The 19,966-nt window shown below is 49.1% G+C and overlaps 1 protein-coding gene across 2 annotated transcripts in view; it reads left to right on the forward strand.

Annotated features, from left to right (window-relative positions):
* The window catches only part of disp1 (dispatched homolog 1), a 112,790-nt gene extending 93,512 nt beyond the window's left edge, over nt 1–19,278 (forward strand). For both annotated transcript variants that reach the window (XM_084314810.1, XM_084314809.1), the window contains exons 6-10: nt 8,776–8,873; nt 9,489–9,586; nt 10,718–12,310; nt 13,071–13,334; nt 16,354–19,278. In XM_084314810.1, coding sequence (XP_084170936.1) covers nt 8,776–8,873; nt 9,489–9,586; nt 10,718–12,310; nt 13,071–13,334; nt 16,354–18,474 — 4,174 coding nt within the window. In that variant the 3' untranslated portion in view covers nt 18,475–19,278. The remainder of the gene's footprint in view (nt 1–8,775; nt 8,874–9,488; nt 9,587–10,717; nt 12,311–13,070; nt 13,335–16,353) is intronic.
* The last annotated feature ends 688 nt before the right edge of the window (nt 19,279–19,966 follow it).

The raw sequence follows: 19,966 nt of genomic DNA on the forward strand, positions 1-19,966 counted from the left end.
AAAGGGTTAACTGTCTGTAGTGTGGTAGTGAAAGGGTTAACCTTCTGCAGTGTGGTAGTGAAAGGGTTAACCTTCTGTAGTGTGGTAGTGAAAGGGTTAACCGTCTGTAGTGTGGTAGTGAAAGGTTAACCTTCTGCAGTGTGGTAGTGAAAGGGTTAACCGTCTGTAGTGTGGTAGTGAAAGGGTTAACCTTCTGTAGTGGTAGTGAAAGGGTTAACATTCTGTAGTGTGGTAGTGAAAGGTTCACCTTCTGTAGTGTGGTAGTGAAAGGGTTAACCGTCTGTAGTGTGGTAGTGAAAGGGTTAACCGTCTGTAGTGTGGTAGTGAAAGGGTTAACCGTCTGTAGTGTGGTAGTGAAAGGTTAACCTTCTGTAGTGTGGTAGTGAAAGGTTAACCTTCTGTAGTGTGGTAGTGAAAGGTTAACCGTCTGTAGTGTGGTAGTGAAAGGTTAACCGTCTGTAGTGTGGTAGTGAAAGGTTAACCGTCTGTAGTGTGGTAGTGAAAGGTTAACCGTCTGTAGTGTGGTAGTGAAAGGTTAACCTTCTGTAGTGTGGTAGTGAAAGGTTAACCTTCTGTAGTGTGGTAGTGAAAGGGTTAACCGTCTGTAGTGTGGTAGTGAAAGGTTAACCTTCTGTAGTGTGGTAGTGAAAGGGTTAACCGTCTGTAGTGTGGTAGTGAAAGGTTAACCGTCTGTAGTGTGGTAGTGAAAGGGTTAACCGTCTGTAGTGTGGTAGTGAAAGGTTAACCGTCTGTAGTGTGGTAGTGAAAGGGTTAACCGTCTGTAGTGTGGTAGTGAAAGGGTTAACCGTCTGTAGTGTGGTAGTGAAAGGTTAACCTTCTGTAGTGTGGTAGTGAAAGGTTAACCTTCTGTAGTGTGGTAGTGAAAGGGTTAACCGTCTGTAGTGTGGTAGTGAAAGGTTAACCTTCTGTAGTGTGGTAGTGAAAGGGTTAACTGTAAGATTCTGATCAAACTGGCCAGTATCACGTCTTCGTCTGTTTGGCTCTCCATCCAATTCCTCTGCGTTGTGTACTTTTAATGGTCCTGACGTCTCCGATACTGGTAGATAAGATCCTTATCTCCCCCCCGTTAGTGCAATCCGTAAACCATAATACTTCCCCACCTCCGTAAGAATTCGACACTTCGACACCGTGAAATACCTTGTGAGGAAAAGCGTTGTTTTATTGCTATAAACAGAAACCTCAGCTCAGATGTTAACAGATTGTATTGTCCTTGAAGAGTATATTTCTAATGATCTTTCGGTGTGTTCATATTATCGTCCTTTTGCTGTTCAGTCCAATAGTGTTCAGGCCTGTTCGTTAGCCTAAAACCATCCTCGTGGTAGCCGAAGCTACTGGTGATGTGCCATTCTCCCCCCCCCCCCCCCCTCTCTCTCGTCGAGAGGAGAGAGTCTCTTCTGGTTTCTTCCCTCTTAGTCTCAGTCAGATTTTAGTCTGCCCTACCCGGAAACACCGTTCGACTTATAGGTCTTCGTCGTAGCAACGACGGCCCCCCGCCCCTCTCCTGGTTGTCATGCGACGTGCTGTCATGACGACTGCTAACCTTTCACACATTAAAGTTTCATTCACTGTTGCATTAAGATGAACCTCTCTCCCTCCTGGGAGACAGTACACTCTAATCTCAGATGTTCTTCTAAGGAATTCATAACAAAACCCTCGCTGACGCGGCCTGTGCCTGTGAAATCACTGGTTCCACCACCGTCACCGTCTTCCATGCACATTTCAATCACCGTTTTAGCTGTGGTCATCTCTCCCCAATCTATACATCACATACATTGAAAAAGCACCGTTTTCTCTCAATCCCCCCTTGATTCTTATCACCCCTTCAGAATCATAAATCATTATTTGGTTTTTCAATTAATTATGCCAAAAATAGCCTGTGGTTGAAGTAAACCAACCTCGTCTCTCGTGCACAAGAAACGAAGACGGCCCACGGTCAACCCAGTGATCCTGCTGCCTGATGTCTGTTTGCGCCCCCCTTCGTGCACAAAGGGAACCGAAACCGACCACCAAAACCAACAACATCCAACGACTCATAACCATTGGAGCCCCCCTGTCTGCTCCCAATAATTATATCCTGTTGTTCTACTGTTCTCCCTCTTATCTACCTTCTATATATATATATATATATCCTTCTATACATATATCTTATATATGAATCCTCCATTTATATCTCATACTCCTAATCAATGAACACAGGACTTCTCGCTGTTGTCTCGTCTCTCGATCTCCTGATTGACTCTGAAAGGAAGTCCCTGTTTGTTCATGATTCACCGCCCGTGCTCTGTTGTTTCAAAACGCTCTCTAAACAGCGTCTCCGCAGGGAAACCCCCTCCGATGTCCGCCTCGTTCTCCCCTGGGCAAACACCGCCTGCGACCGCTGGACTCCGCCTCGTCGGCCGTCTCCGCCCCGTCGGTCATCTCCGCCTCGTCGGTCATCTCCGCCCTGTCGGTATCTTGGTTGAGGCTCATCTCCACCGCCGTCGGCCCTCTCTCTCGTCGTGGACGATCTGTGTACCAGGCTGCCGTGCCTGGCCCCTGCGGCTTCCTCCTCCTCCAGTCTGTCTCCTGGCCATCTCCATCGCTGTCTGTGTCATTCCCCCCTTGAAAGCAGAAACACAACACCGGCAGTCTTTCTGTACACTCGACCCTGTGTTTTCTATTAGTCTACCGTGGCTTTGGGCCTGCAGCTCGTTCTCTATATATTTTTTTTCCCTCTGCAAGCCCCTGCCATGGCCACGCCCTTTCAGACTGTTGGACGGTGTGAGTGTCCTACAGCCCATGGCGCTATTTGTTCTCTATTAGTCCCCCACCTTCTCAACACCCATATCTAATCCTACAGGGCTGTTCCCTGTTTTGTTGTCTTCCGGCGTGACACCAGCAGCTAAACGATACCCACTCGGCGCTCTACGTTTGTCCCACGGGTGACCCCCAGCGCGCGCCAGTTCTTTCTGGTGACGTGTCCCCTCAAGACTCTGCCTATTTATTAGGTGTGAGAAGGCCCCACTGGAGATCGAACTCCCTCTTATTTCATAATTAAACTTATTTAATTAACCTGTATATCGATCTTATTATTATGATAATAACATACAACCGAGCATCGCTCTAACATACAACAGAGCAGGTTGGTTCCCTGCTCCTAACTCACATACGTACTCGTACTATCATCTAACATACAACAGAGCTGTCCGTCGCCCTATACCCTACGGGGCTGTCTACCGTCGCCCTGGAGCTGTCACCGTTGCTCTATACCCTACGGGGCTGTCTACCGTCGCCCTGGAGCTGTCACCGTCGCTCTATACCCTACGGGGCTGTCTACCATCGCCCTGGAGCTGTCACCGTCGCTCTATACCCTACGGGGCTGTCTACCGTCGCCCTGGAGCTGTCACCGTCGCTCTATATACCCTACGGGGCTGTCTACCGTCGCCCTGGAGCTGTCACGTCGCTCTATATCACACTTTGAGTTCCTTTACAAAGTTCTCACATACACCACCGTGTATACACACAAGCAGTTGGTAATTTTGAAAAAATTAAACTCCTTAATTAACTTAAACTCTAAATATTCCCCTATGGGTAATGGAAACTCCCCAGCACTACCCCCCCCCTCCGCAATTAAACTCCTTAATTAAATTAAACTCTAAATATTCCCCTATGGGTAATGGAAACTCCCCAGCACTACCCCCCCCTCCGCCACTAGGTGGCGACCTACTCCTCCTCCATTTGCCTGTATTATCCCACTGCCCCCCTAGATGGCGGCCAAAACTCAGTCTAGAGGATTGTAGGTGACGTGTCACTTCCTGATTCTAAACCCCTCGTGGCTCTGCGGCCATTTTGACTCGGTGCAAATGGCTACTCTCTCAACAAACGGCCGCTGTCCTTCCTTCCAAGGCCTGAAAACACAGCTGTTTTTCCTCTCTTTCCTATCCATTATCAGGGGACGCTTTCTCAGACTAATACTCTTGCCTGATCGGACATAATACACACTGGTACAATCTCCTTTCGACTTTCCTTCTGTTATGAAAACAGTCCCGCCATAACAATTTTTCGATCTGATTCAAGCGCCCCCCCCCCCCTTTCCTCATCTCGCATTTACCCTCCTTAAACCAAAACTGTGCAGCCTGCCTCGTTTGCTTTTCATTCTCTGTAGATAACACCCTCGATTTTCACCATGGCTCTCTGCTCATATTATTACAGCTGGCATTCTCTCTGTCGAACTAGAAATGTTTACGTTTACGGATTCACTATCTGTTCGTTTTTATTTGGCTTAAAATCAAAACAACCGTGTGCACAGTGAACTCACATTTTTGATCGGAGCGCTGTTTCCCCTACAGCGCTGGTTCGCCTCCTGACCGCTCGACTCGCCGCTCTCTCCCAGGGCTGGCCGGCCTTGCTTCGATCATGATTCTCCCACACATTGATGACTGTTGTCCACTGTCGCCCCATTATTGAAAAAGTCTTTATCCGTTGTTCTTATCTCTTGCTTTCTGGCTGTCATCAACAACCAACTGTTCCCGTTGTTTTAATCTCTTGCAAATCCGGGTCCCAACGGCACCAACTGTAAGATTCTGATCAAACTGGCCAGTATCACGTCTTCGTCTGTTTGGCTCTCCATCCAATTCCTCTGCGTTGTGTACTTTTAATGGTCCTGACGTCTCCGATACTGGTAGATAAGATCCTTATCTCCCCCCCGTTAGTGCAATCCGTAAACCATAATACTTCCCCACCTCCGTAAGAATTCGACACTTCGACACCGTGAAATACCTTGTGAGGAAAAGCGTTGTTTTATTGCTATAAACAGAAACCTCAGCTCAGATGTTAACAGATTGTATTGTCCTTGAAGAGTATATTTCTAATGATCTTTCGGTGTGTTCATATTATCGTCCTTTTGCTGTTCAGTCCAATAGTGTTCAGGCCTGTTCGTTAGCCTAAAACCATCCTCGTGGTAGCCGAAGCTACTGGTGATGTGCCATTCTCCCCCCCCCCCCCCCCCCTCTCTCTCGTCGAGAGGAGAGAGTCTCTTCTGGTTTCTTCCCTCTTAGTCTCAGTCAGATTTTAGTCTGCCCTACCCGGAAACACCGTTCGACTTATAGGTCTTCGTCGTAGCAACGGCGGCCCCCCGCCCCTCTCCTGGTTGTCATGCGACGTGCTGTCATGACGACTGCTAACCTTTCACACATTAAAGTTTCATTCACTGTTGCATTAAGATGAACCTCTCTCCCTCCTGGGAGACAGTACACTCTAATCTCAGATGTTCTTCTAAGGAATTCATAACAAAACCCTCGCTGACGCGGCCTGTGCCTGTGAAATCACTGGTTCCACCACCGTCACCGTCTTCCATGCACATTTCAATCACCGTTTTAGCTGTGGTCATCTCTCCCCAATCTATACATCACATACATTGAAAAAGCACCGTTTTCTCTCAACCGTCTGTAGTGTGGTAGTGAAAGGTTAACCGTCTGTAGTGTGGTAGTGAAAGGGTTAACCGTCTGTAGTGTGGTAGTGAAAGGTTAACCGTCTGTAGTGTGGTAGTGAAAGGTTAACCGTCTGTAGTGTGGTAGTGAAAGGTTAACCTTCTGTAGTGTGGTAGTGAAAGGGTTAACCGTCTGTAGTGTCACTGTGGTAGTGAAAGTTTAACCGTCTGTAGTGTGGTAGTGAAAGGGTTAACCGTCTGTAGTGTGGTAGTGAAAGGGTTAACCTTCTGTAGTGTGGTAGTGAAAGGGGTAACCGTCTGTAGTGTGGTAGTAAAAGGTTAACCGTCTGTAGTGTGGTAGTGAAAGGGTTAACCTTCTGCAGTGTGGCAGTGAAAGGTTAACCTTCTAACTATCCAGAGCTTGTATGAGAAACGGCGTGGATTGAGAAAGGACTCTACCATTTAACAGTTTCATTGGATCTAGAAATAGGAAATAGGGCTAGGGGTCCAAAGATCTGAACGGTCCCTTTCAGGACTTCTGTCTTGAAGTTATGAAAACAGGAAAAAGGGGGCGGGAACAAAAATGTAACGTGAAATCAAAAGCAATCGGACTTTACGGAGCGATGCGATTTCAGAGGCCCTTTATTCCCCACGTCCTGCTGGAGACCCCTCGGCCTTCATCGGGTTACATGATAAGGATTGTGTCTATCGGCTATTGTCCTCCAACCGCGCGGAAGACAAAAGAGCTGTGGACTGATTCTAAAGCCACGATGACGGGAGATGAGGGGTGGAGATCAGGAGAGAGAGAGGGTGACGAGAGGGGTGGAGATCAGGATTAGGGCCAGGAGACTGATGAGGAGGGCGTAGGGGGGAGGGATGGGATGTGCTGAAAGACACTGAAAAGTCTCAACCCCCCCCCCCCCCCCCTGAGGGAGAGGGTCTATTTATCTCTGTCTGTAGGCCATCCTCTGTTACTTGTCACGGGGAGAGTCAGTAATCAATTGTGTGTGTGTGTGTGTGTGTGTGTGTGTGTGTGTGTGTGTGTGTGTGTGTGTGTGTGTGTGTGTGTGTGTGTGTGTGTGTGTGTGTGTGTGTGTGTGTGTGTGTGTGTGTGTGTGTGTGTGTGTGTGTGCGCGCGCGTGTCCGAATATGTCTCTCGCCATCGGTTTGCGTGTGTGCCTGTCTTTGTCTGTCTGTCTCAATAGTCAATTTGCCTGTCTGTCAGTCAATAGGCGTGCGTGCGTGTGTGTGTGTGCGAGTGGCCTCTGCTGGGTCCTGGCTGTCAGCGAGGCTCCCCGTCTCGACCTCTCTGTCTCTCATCCCCTCAGTCTGTCCCTCTGGCCGCCCGCTCATTACATCGGCTTCCTGTCTAGTGGAGGATGTGGCCCCTATTGTACACACACACACACGCGCGCACACACACACACACACACACACACACACACACACACACACACACACACACACACACACACACACACACACACACACAACTGCACCCACTGAGAAGGCCTGTCTTCACCCCCTCCCTCAGACCCTCCTCTTCATCAGAGCCATTATACTGTGATTATTACAGTAATGATAACAGTATGATGGTGATCAGATCCTCCGCAATCACTGCTGTCTGGTCATCTCTGTGCTTTAAAGCTGCTTCCTTCGTTTGGGTCATAACGACCCCCCCCCCTTGCACGCGCACACTTAGACACACACACACTCTGATACAATAACTGCTCTGTTCTCTGTTCATGATTGATGCATCATTACTCTGTCTTGGTTGTATTACGTCATTAATATTAGGGGGTTGTATTGATTGTAATGCTGAGTGTTCCCGGGCTCTTGGGGGGTTCAGGGCGGGGGGGGGGGCGTTACAAACATTAAGCATGGTTACAATCAACAAACGGAATGTCTGACACTGAAATGTCATTATCTGAGATTCAAAAATCTGCATATATATATATATATATATATAAATATATGTACTGTCTTTATACCTGTATACTACTGTACCTGTAGTTGTACTGTACTTGTGCTGTATGATGACAATACATGTTAATCTACCGTAATCTAATCTACCATGTCATTGACACAAGGGCTGTCTGAACGAATTTCAGTATTCGAATTGCATTCCAATTCCAAAAATATATGAATTTGACTGCCAAACTGCCAGTCGAATGTAAATAAAGAACAAAGAAACAAACCAACGGCAAAAAATAAACATTGATACAGTATGAAGTATGAACAGCCTTTATCCAAAGCGCTTTACACATTCACACATTCACTCACACATTCACATACAGATGGAGGAGGCGACCATGCAAGGTGCCAACCTGCTCATCGGGAGCAATTAGGGGTTAAGTGTCTTGCTCAAGGACACTTCGACACGCTGCCCGGGAGGAGCGGGAATCGAACCAGGAACCTTCCGATTACCAGACGACCGCTCTACCTCCTGAGCCACTGTCGCCTTTACAAAGCATAGCCCAGTGCCTAATGATAGGTTCCTATTGGTGCTACTCATAATAACAAATACAACTCACAATGAACTTGTTAATTGGAAGCATTTTACACCTGCTTCGATGGGATGATAATAGTGGAAAAAAATAGGTAAACGGGTCCAGACACGCACGATAATGTATGTATTATTTAATATGATGATAATAATACGTCAATCGTATCATTTAATATTCATATTTCATTCGAATCTCCCTCTTCTCAGCCTATTCATAGTCAAATGAAGGTCATGTACTTCCAGGAAACATTCAAGAACTGTTCTTTGATAGGGAGGGGGGTTATAATCTGAGGGGAGAACTCAATTTAAAAGTTCTAAATGTACGCACTACCATGAGAAGACACTGCATCTCAATATGTGGAGTGAAACTGTGGAACAGTCTGAATGTGGTGCTAAAGCAATGTCCAAACATGAGACAATTCAAACTGATGTATAAGGAAATGATGTTCACGAGGTACAGGGATGAGGAAGGGACTTGATATTCACGGGTGTTTACATTTTTATTTTATTTCTTTCATGTTTTACATATAGTTTTAGTTTTTTTGTTTTGCATATATATATATACCTTCTTTTTTATGTTTTAAAATAGTACACTCATTTGAGACGTGGAAAAGGGGTAGGATTAAATACGTGTATACTTCTTCTTACTCCTTTTCGAACATGTCGATTGAGTTATGTTTTGCTTTTGTTTAGTTATTATTTAGTTTGAGTTATGTTTTGATTTTGTTTAGTTAATAATTTTGTTTGTATTCATTTACATGTTCGAAATAAAGATTTCAAATCAAATCAAAATGGCAAACGGTGGCCCTAATTGTCTCTATTGTGTGTTTGCTGTGGTCAGTCACCAGGAGGAGCGCTGGGCGGAGGACAACTACGACCGGGACAAACGCCAAGCCCAGTGGGACTTCAGCAAGGACGGCTTCTTCTGCGACGTGCCCGGTACAAACTGCAGCCTTTTCAGTCACGCAAAGGGGGGGGAAATGTTACAAATTGTCGCCAAAAATACATTTCTATTTTATTTATAAATACATTGAGTTGTTACAATTATGTGTTTTATGCATTTAATAAATACATTTATATTTACCACATATATATATATATCCATATCTGTCTGAATACACCTACATATAACCCTTCTATATACCTACTTATACACCTGCATATAACCAATATAATTGTATGATAGCATGTACAATAATGCTTCTATATACCATAATAGTCTAAATATTAGCGGTGTGACAATATACACCTTTTCAGATTCAATACAAATAAAAAATCTAGATTATTATATATATATATATATATATATATATATATATATATTATATACACTACACAGTTTGTCAAACAATAAAAGTGAGTCTTAAACATTATGCTAATAGCAGGAGCCCTACCATACCACCGATTAAAGAGAGCGAAAGCAATTAGAGGACCTATGGCAGAGAAGGAGAGTCATTGATACAGTTTTACATTTAAATACACTTACTGTTGAAATGCTACACAAAACAGAAATGAGAAAAGCAAACTAGTACTAAGTATTCTCTTTGTGCCCAGGTGACCGATACTCCAGGCTGGTGTTCACGTCCGCAGATGGGAAGAACCTGTGGAGCATACAGGCCATCAAGTCCATGTGTAACATGGACAACACCCGGGTAAGAGCGCGAGCACGGGCCTCATCACGTGTTATTACTAAGGCTGTCAAAGTTAATGCGGTATTAACGCGTTATCGCCCGATTCTATTAACGCCACATTTTTTTTTAACTCCCGCTTACCTTTTTAAAAAAAATCTAAAATAATTTAACTTTTATTTTTAATTTTTTACTAGACTTCACTCAGGTGTATTATTGATGCTCTCATTGATACTGTGTGTGTGTGTGTGTGTGTGTGTGTGTGTGTGTGTGTGTGTGTGTGTGTGTCTGTGTGTGTGTGTGTGTGTGTGTGTGTGTGTGTGTGTGTGTGTGTGTGTGTGTGTGTGTGTGTGTGTGTGTGTGTGAGATATAAAGAGATGAGGAAGGGGCAAGAGAGCTGGGAGAGTGTGTGTGTGTGTGAGAGAGAGAGGGGGGGTGTGATTACTCAGCCCTTGTGTGGGTGAATGTAACAAGTTCATGCACACTTTATTCATTGTTTTAAATTATTATTTTCTTTTAAGTTATTTTGTGCATCACTCTGTTTTTGAATTTGATGCAAATTTGCAATGCAATGCAAATGTGCCCCTGCTGACTGATGGAGAGACCTGATGTTATTGACACCAATTTTCAGTATTCCAATTTGATTCCAATTTGAAGAAAAATATATGAATTTGACTATCGCTGCCAGTCGAATGTAAATAAAAAGGAAACAAACCCCCCCAATGGTTGTAGACGGCTGGTAGAAAAAAATCCTCTAGCAGACTGATTCGATGAACCGTGATAATGAATTTAGCTGTGAATCAATCAGTCTATTTTCCAAACTCACTTGTTTACACGAATAGATTCTCATTCACAGCTGCAGTGCCACGTCCATTTTCATATTGAATACCAGAAGTTATATTCAATGTCCTCCCCACTCTCTCTCTCTCTCTCTCTCTCTCTCTCTCTCTCTCTCTCTCTCTCTCTCTCTCTCTCTCTCTCTCTCTCTCTCTCTCTCTCTCTCTCTCTCTCTCTCTCTCTCTCTCTCTCTCTCTCTCTCTCTCTCTCTCTGTCTCTGTCTCTGTCTCTGTCTCTGTCTCTGTCTCTCTCTCTCTCTCTCTCTCTCTCTCTCTCACTCATATATATCACTTTTCCCATCCTCCTCCGCCACGCCAGGTGCGCTCCCACAACGACTACTGGAACCTGTGCCAGCGCACCAGCGACGCCTCCTGCTGCCCCAGCTGGACGCTGGGCAACTACGTGGCCCTGCTCACCAACAAGTCCTCCTGCCAGGCCATCAGCGAGCGCGACGTCTCGCACACCCTCAAGATCCTGCGCTCGTGCGCCAAGTACTACCACAACGGCACGCTGGGCGCCGACTGCTGGGACATGACCACGCGGCGCAAGGACCAGCTCAAGTGCGCCAACGTGCCGCGCAAGTGCACCAAGTACAACGCCGTCTACCAGATCCTCCACTTCCTGGTGGACAAGGACTTCCTCAGCCCCAAGACGAGCGCCGACCACCCGCCGCCGGTGCTCAAGCACAGCATGCTCTTCTCGCCGACGGAGAAGGGCGACACCATGATGAACATCTACCTGGACAACTTCGAGAAGTGGAACGCGTCGGACGGCATCACGTCGGTCACGGGCATCGAGTTCGGCATCAAGCACAACCTGTTCCAGGACTACCTGCTGAAGGACACGGTGTACCCGGGCATCGCCATCCTGATCGTGCTGGCCGTCATGTGCCTGTACACACGCTCGGTCTTCATCACCCTGATGACCATGAAGGCCGTCATCAGCTCGCTCATCGTCTCCTACTTCCTCTACCGCATGGTGTTCAACTTCGAGTTCTTCCCCTTCATGAACCTGACGGCGCTCATCATCCTGGTGGGCATCGGCGCCGACGACGCCTTCGTGCTCTGCGACGTCTGGAACTACACCAAGGTGGACAAGCCGCACGCCGAGATGGCGGAGACGGTGAGCATCACGCTGCAGCACGCCGCCCTGTCCATGTTCGTCACCAGCTTCACCACCGCCGCCGCCTTCTACGCCAACTACGTCAGCAACATCACCGCCATCCGCTGCTTCGGCGTGTACGCCGGCACCGCCATCCTGGTCAACTACATCCTCATGGTGACCTGGCTGCCCGCCGTGGTGGTGCTCCACGAGCGCTACCTGCTCAACCTCTTCACCTGCACCAAGCCCCCGCACCCGCAGATGGGCTGCTGCACCCGGTCCTTCTGGGCCGGCCTCTGCCAGAAGGCCAACAAGTGCCTGTTCGCGGTGTCGGAGGCGTCGCGCATCTTCTTCGAGAAGGTGTTGCCCTGCATCGTCATCAAACTGCGCTACCTGTGGCTCCTCTGGTTCTTCGCCATCACGGTGGGCGGCGCCTACGTGGTGTGCGTCAACCCCAAGATGAAGCTGCCGTCGCTGGAGCTGGCCGAGTTCCAGGTGTTCCGCTCCTCGCACCCGTTCGAGCGCTACGACGCCGAGTACAAGAAGCTCTTCATGTTCGAGAGGGTCCACCACGGCGAGGACCTCCACATGCCCATCACCATCATCTGGGGCGTGACGCCCTTGGACAACGGAGACCCCCTGAACCCCAAGAACAAAGGCAAGCTGATGCTGGACAGCAGCTTCAACATCGCCAGCCCGGCCTCGCAGCTGTGGATCCTCAACTTCTGCCAGAAGCTGAGGAACCAGAGTTTCGTGTTCCAGTCGGAAGAGCAGGACTTCACCAGCTGCTTCATCGAGACGTTCAAACAGGTCGATACGTAACGCCTTCCTATCGCAGAGGCGTGTTTTGCATGTTTTTATGTCTCGTGTTGTCGATGATGTTTGTTGATGATGTCGACGGTCGTTTGACTAGCCAGGTTCGACCATAAATCCCAGAGCTACCAAAATAGCAGGTGGGGCTTTTTACGGCGAACCACTGCTCGGAGAATGTCAGACGCTCATTTTGGAACTATAACTAAATGTCTCTGAGAGGCCCATAAGTTATAACTCTATAACATAAAAAGTCTGATTGAGACACAACTTGGTACATTTCCAGGTGGCCTTGTCCCCATGTATGCAATATTGAATTTTTTTACATTTAGAATATTTGGAAAACAAGTCATTAAGGAAAGGACGTCCTAATGTTTGCCCTCTCTACACAAAGTAGTTACTAAGCCTTAGGGGACCTGTCTACACAAATGACTAAGCCTCCCAATTAGATAAAGGTACGTCTGCCAGTAACAGATGAACATCTGGCCTATCATCGCAACAATGACCTCAAGTCATTTGTCCAATCATCATGAAACTGTGTGCAGATGTCGAGTAGAGGTAATGCACCAGTCGTGCACCACTTCTAAAGATGTGAAGAAGAAAAAAAAAATCACTAGCATTTTTGAGAATCTGGAATCATTACAAACTATATTTTATAGCCATTTGTAATGGGAGCCCTTGATTTGCGGCTGTCCGGACACCGCGTTTTCCTCCCATCAGGACCCATAGAGTTTATCCGGAGTTCTTTTCTCTTTCTCAGTGGATGGAGAACCAGGACTGCGAGGAGGCTTCCGTCTACCCCTGCTGCAGCCAGTCCACCTTCCCCTACAAGCAGGAGGTGTTCGAGCTGTGCATCAAGAGGGCCATCATGGAGCTGGACAGGAGCACCGTCTACCACCTGGACAGCAAGACGCCGGGGCCGCGCTTCGACATCAACGACACCATCCGAGCCATCGTCCTGGAGTTCCAGAGCACCTACCTGTTCACGCTGGCCTACGAGAAGATGTACCAGTTCTACCGCGAGGTGGGGATACGGATTCACTTTTAAACTTTTTATTCGCCGACGCTAGTATCTCATCATAATGGGCTTAAAACAAGGTGTCGGAGTTAGTGGATTTAGGAACTGTGGCGGAGGTTAATAATTGCACGTTGTTCAAATCTTCACGATTGATACAATTTATTGTTAAAACATTACTAATCAAATACAATTTAGGTTTAGAAGTTCAGTCGAGGACTTGACTTTCTCTATCTGGCCAGGAGGCTGGATCAAGCCCCCCCCCCCCCCCTCATTCTGTGGGTTTGTCGTTTGTCTTTTAAGCCATCTGGGAGAATAGGAGGCGGGAGAGGGATGACCAGGTGAGGGGTGAGGAAAGGAGGATACAGGGGGAGGGTTGACCAGGTGAGGGGTGAGGAAAGGAGGATACAGGGTGGGGGGGGGGGGGGGGGGTGACCAGGTGAGGGGTGACGAAAGGAGGATACAGGGGGGGGGGGGGGGGGTGACCGCAGGTGGCGTGAATATTAAAGGCAACCAACTTGTGTTCGGCTTTTCTCTGATTGGCCACGCCCCCCCGCCCCCACGCGCAGGCAAGCGCAGCCGTCCCACGTCCCAAATGAAATCCAAAGAGCAAGCGCGGCAGCGCGGGCAACCAACTTGTGTAGTGTTGGGCTGCTGTTCCAACGCACTTGTGTTGGGCTGCGGTAGCAGTGGAGCGCTGCTGACTGATTATTATGTTTCGCGTTTTTATACAGTTATGAAATAATAAACACTGTTAGGACTCGCAATAATAAACACTGTTACGACTGTCTGACTCTTAATAATAAACACTGTTAGGACTATCTGACTCTTACTAATAAACACTGTGTTAGGACTATAAACACTGTTAGGACTATCTGACTCTTAATAATAAACACTGTTACAGTGTTAGGACTATCTCGAGTCACGCGTCACTACTGTAACTAGAAACTCTGGGTGTCACTGTACATCAGTAACGTTATTTCGCGTTTTTAACGTCAGCGGGGCGATGCGGTGGTTTGTCCCCGGCTAACGTGCACCGCCGCCGGCTCTACTCGGTCCAGCTCCAGCAGCAGCGGCCGTTCCTCCGTTGTAGAACGAAGCCCTTCAATGACCGCGCTCTCATATTTTGCGAATGCATAAACTATATCTTAAATTATGGCTATGTGTCTAATATGGCTGTCGCTTATCAATGACTTCGCGACAGCCATATTAGACACATAGCCATAATTTAAGATATAGTTTATGCATTCGCAAATATGAGAGCTCTGTCATTGAAGTGGGTGGTGGCAGTGTAACAGCGTTCACCCTGATGTAAAGTAGCGATTTTTATTGTTTTGTCATGACAACCCAATTACATAATCCAACATATGTGTAAAGAAACAACATATTCCAGTTAACGGTATATTTTTTAATGATTCATTACGGTATAAATTAGGTTAACTGGAGCTGTGGAGGCTTCTTGCTGAAGAGCCAGCGGGGCGACGCGGTTGTTTTTTCCCCGGCTTGTGCGCCGCCCGCGGCTTGACTCGGTTCAGCGTTCACCCTGATGTAAAGTAGCGATTTTTATTGTTTTGTCATGAAAACCCAATTACATAATCCAACATATGTGTAAAGAAACAACATATTCCAGTTAACGGTATATTTTTTAATGATTCATTACGGTATAAATTAGGTTAACTGGAGCTGTGGAGGCTCCTTGCTGAAGAGCCAGCGGGGCGACGCGGTTGTTTTTTCCCCGGCTTGCGTGTGCCGCCCGCGGCTTGACTCGGTTCAGCTCCAGCAGCAGCAGCGGCCGTTCCTCCGTTGTAGGAAGCCCTTCAATGACAAGCGCTCTCATATTTTGCGAATGCATAAACTATATCTTAAATTATGGCTATGTGTCTAATATGGCTGTCGCTTATCAATGACTTCGCGACAGCCATATTAGACACATAGCCATAATTTAAGATATAGTTTATGCATTCGCAAATATGAGAGCTCTGTCATTGAAGTGGGTGGTGGCAGCTTACTAACAGTAGCGATTTTTATTGTTTTGTCATGACCAAACATAATCCCAACATAGATAGGAGGTGTACTACTGTATGTCAAATGTCGGTCATGTGGTGGAAGAGTTTAGCACAGTCGCACAACAGAACACCAGTGTTTCTAGTAGATATGTTTATACATATATATATACATACATATATGCGCATGCGCAGCCACTCTGCCGCGTCTCTCTTGTCTCTCTTGCCGCAAGGCCGCGTGCTAGTGGATTGATTGATTGGCCGTGTGGCCAATCAGAGAAACGCTGAACGAAAAGCTGAACACAAGTTGGTTGCCTTTAATATTCACGCGACCAGGTGAGGGGTGACGAAAGGAGGATACAGGGGGAGGGTTGACCAGGTGAGGGGTGAGGAAAGGAGGATACAGGGTGGGGGGGGGGTGACCAGGTGAGGGGAGAGGAAAGGAGGATACAGGGGGAGGGATGACCAGGTGAGGGGTGAGGAAAGGAGGATAAAGGGTGAGGGATGACCAGGTGAGGGGTGAGGAAAGGAGGATAAAGGGGGAGGGATGACCAGGTGAGGGGTAAGGAAAGGAGGATAAAGGGGGGAGGGATGACCAGGTGAGGGGAGAGGAAAGGAGGATACAGGGGGGAGTTGTGAACAAAGGGCCTTAAAGGGAACTTCCACATAACTTCCATTTTTAGCACATAGAAGGATAACACATCTCTCTAATGGAGACATATGGATCATATCACTTGTTTTTACAGTGACCTGAAAGTATTGGTCTAATAATACTCTTCATTAAAAGCATTGGATCAAATCAGTACTCTGTATTTGGCAAATTAAGCTTTAACTGCATTAATCCAGTGCATCCCAAATTATATTTCACACGGGTCGATCCATGTCGAATCATGTACCGTATATATATATATCTCTACTGTATCCACTGTCACTACACTAACAGTAGGTTGTCTTAAAGTCAAACCGTACGACATGTGAACGTGGCAGTGACGTGTGCTTCCTTCCTTGCTGTGGTGTTTTATCAGGTGGACACCTGGATCACCGAGGAGCTGGTCCACGCCCCGGCGGGCCTCAGCCACGGCTGGTTCATCAGCAACCTGGAGTTCTTCGACCTGCAGGACAGCCTGTCGGACGGCACGCTGGTCGCCATGGCGCTGTCGGTGGCCGTGGCCTTCAGCGTCATGCTGCTGACCACCTGGAACATCATCATCAGCTTGTACGCCATCCTCTCCATCGCCGGCACCATCTTCGTCACCGTGGGCTCCCTGGTGCTCCTGGGCTGGGAGCTCAACGTGCTGGAGTCCGTCACCATCTCCGTGGCCGTGGGCCTGTCGGTGGACTTCACCGTGCACTACGGCGTGGCCTACCGGCTGGCCCCGGAGCCCGACCGCGAGGGCAAGGTGGTGTTCTCCCTCGGGCGCATGGGCTCGGCCATCGCCATGGCGGCGCTGACCACCTTCGTGGCGGGCGCCATGATGATGCCCTCCACGGTGCTGGCGTACACGCAGCTGGGCACCTTCATGATGCTGATCATGTGCGTCAGCTGGGCCTTCGCCACCTTCTTCTTCCAGTGCATGTGCCGCTGCCTGGGGCCCCAGGGCACCTGCGGCCAGGTCCCGCTGCCCAAGAAGCTCCAGTGCCAGGCCTTCAGCGAGGGCACGGCCAAGGTGCCCCCGGGCCTGGGGAAGAAGAAGAGCTCCCTGGGGAAGAAGAAGAGCTCCGGCGCCGCGGGGAAGTACCGGCTGGAGAGCGGCGCCGGGGAGGCGGAGCGTTACGAGTTGGAGCCCCTGGCATCCGGCCCCGGGAGCCACGAGTCGGAGCCCCTGGCCTCCAGCCCCAGGAGCCACGAGTCGGAGCCCCTGGCCTCCAGCCCCAGGAGCCACGAGTTGGAGCCCCTGGCCTCCAGCCCCAGGAGCCACCAGTTGGAGCCCCTGGCCTCCAGCCCCAGGAGCCACGAGTTGGAGCCCCTGGCCTCCAGCCCCAGGAGCCACGAGTTGGAGCCCCTGGCCTCCAGCCCCAGGAGCCACGAGTTGGAGCCCCTGGCCTCCAGCCCCAGGAGCCACGAGTCGGAGCCCCTGGCCTCCAGCCCCAGGAGCCACGAGTCGGAGCCCCTGGCCTCCAGCCCCGGGAGCCACGACAAGCCCGCCGGCGAGCAGGAGACGTGCGCCCAGCTGTATAACGGAATAACCTCTCCCCCCGCCGCGCCCCCCTGTTCACACAGCCCTTTTAAGAACAAGGCGGAGTCTGGAAGAACAGGCCCTGAGAACGGGCCGGTAGCCACACTGGGTTCGCCGTCGCGATGCCAGTACTCTCAAAACACCAGCTGCACGTGTGGAGACCCTCCTTCTCCTCACGTGTCTCAGCAGTGGACCTCCCGGCCCCCCCAAGACTCCCCCGGGTGCCCCTCCACCCCCCAGCTGTACCCCGTCTCGGGCAATCACCAGAGCAAACAAAGCCCAGCTCTGGAGCCCGTCGTCTACAAGCCCATGGAGTGCCGCATGCACTACGTCCACTGCCCCCCGGGGCATTTCCACCACTGCTGCTCCCAGGGCCGGGCGGCGGCCCCCCCCCCCAGACAGGGTCCCGCCCCCCACGCCTGCTGCCACCTCAGGAACTACTGTGTCCACACTGCCCCCCTCCAGCGGACCGCCACCCCGGCTCACGGCCAGGACCCGCCCCCCGGCGCAGAAGCGAGGTCCGGTCTTCTTCTCGGCCCCGGCGACGTCGGCGCCCCCCCGGCTCAGGCGGAACTAGGGTCCTGTACCCCGGGCTCCCGCGCCGCCGCCGCCCCTCCGCCGCCCTCGGCCTCCTGCGCGCACGCCGCCGCGGCAGCCGGCCACGACAGACGGAGGGCGGCGGGGGATGGTGGGGCGCACGGCGATCACAACACGCCGGCCGCGCAGCAGAAGGAGGACGCTTGTTGCGAAACGCCGGACGTCGCGCAGAAGGACGTCCGGAAGACCAGCAGCAAGCGGAACTCTAAGAAGGAGAGGACGTCGTCCGCCGCGCCCAAGAAACCCTTCTGTTTCAGGACGTTGAAAGTCAAGTGCAATTCCGTCTTGGAGTCTAACGTGCCAAAGACGGACGCCCATGTGCCCGCTGCCCTCGCCATGAACACCAACCCCTCCGCAGAGAGTCCATGCTGACCATAAAGAGAGACGTTCTTCTCAAGAGAGACTCTATATCTTATAAAAGTGATGGATATTGTCCAAAAACCTGTATTTAAAAAAAAACTAAAACTAAAACTAAAAAGACAAAAAAAATTATAATGTCACATGCAGTGCAATCAGAACAGTGTTTGGGACGCGTTCATTGACCCAAGTGCCTCAAACGTGTTTCTTGTACAATTATGGACCCACTCATTAATTAACCCTTTCACTGCCACACGACAGCCGGTTAACCCTTTTCGCTGCGACGATACAGAAGGTTAGCCCTTTACTATCACACAACCGACGGGCGATGCTCCATCATTAGCATCATTAGCTGCCGTGTGGCAGTGAAAGAGTTAACGCTCACTGTGTTTACACTGTTCTCGCGCTCACCCGTCCGGATTCATGTGCCATATTGTGTCGTTGTGTGTTTTTTTTACAGAAAGGTCTCTCGGCCTGTTACTGGAAGCTCTGATACTTAGGGGACGCACCGATACCCACGAGGCTGGGAGACCAGATGGGACACAAAAACCAGGCTTAAACCGGGCTTATCGGTACCAGAACTTTTCTGATACCATGGGCTATGTGTGTAACATGTCAGAAATCAAGGCAACGCAACGGCTGGTTTTATGTGTAACACGTCGGAAATCAAGGCAACGCAACATGATTTTTCACCTTTTTACAGTATATAGATATTGGATTGAATTTTTCTTCTCTAATGAAGAAAAATGCCCAGTGACTACAATGTTTTGTTATTATAATGATGTGATCAGTATATGGTATCAACTGACTCTGGATCAGTGTAAGGGAGAGGGGGGGGGGGGGTGTATCGGTGCGTCCCTATCTAATGTTCTGTTACTATAATGGATGTGATCAGTGCAAGGTATCAACTGACTCTGGATCAGTGTAAGGGAGAGGGGGGGGGGTGTATCGGTGCGTCCCTATCTAATGTTCTGTTACTATAATGGATGTGATCAGTGCAAGGCATCAACTGACTCTGGATCAGTGTAAGGGAGAGGGGGGTGTGTATCGGTGCGTCCCTATCTAATGTTCTGTAACAGCAAGTCCTGGATGACATTGTCTTTTGTTTTGGGAGACACAGCCCTGTGCTCTTTAAGGAAACGTTGCTGACTTAGCTTGATATAATAGCCTACCCATAAGGCCACACTGCGCAGTGGCGGTAAAGCGTGCAGTATCTATACGGTGATATTGTGTGTGTGATACGTGATATATTGTGATGTAAAGTCTACATGTACTTTACTAGTCTACATATAAAGTGCATAAACCACAAAACTCACGCTGAGCGAGTATACTTTTATAAAAGTCTAGGAAAATTGCAATTTTTTTATTTTATTTTTTATTTAAAGTTGGAAGAGCCAGCATTATATGTTGCAGTGTTCTCTCTCTTCTCTCTCTCTCTCTCTCTCTCTTCTATCTCTCTCTCTCTCTCCCCCCTCCCTGTTCACGTCGCCACACGCCTCAGTTCCCC

Source organism: Notolepis coatsorum (genome assembly GCF_963971535.1).
Source record: "Notolepis coatsorum genome assembly, chromosome: 5".
NCBI lineage: Eukaryota > Metazoa > Chordata > Actinopteri > Aulopiformes > Paralepididae > Notolepis > Notolepis coatsorum.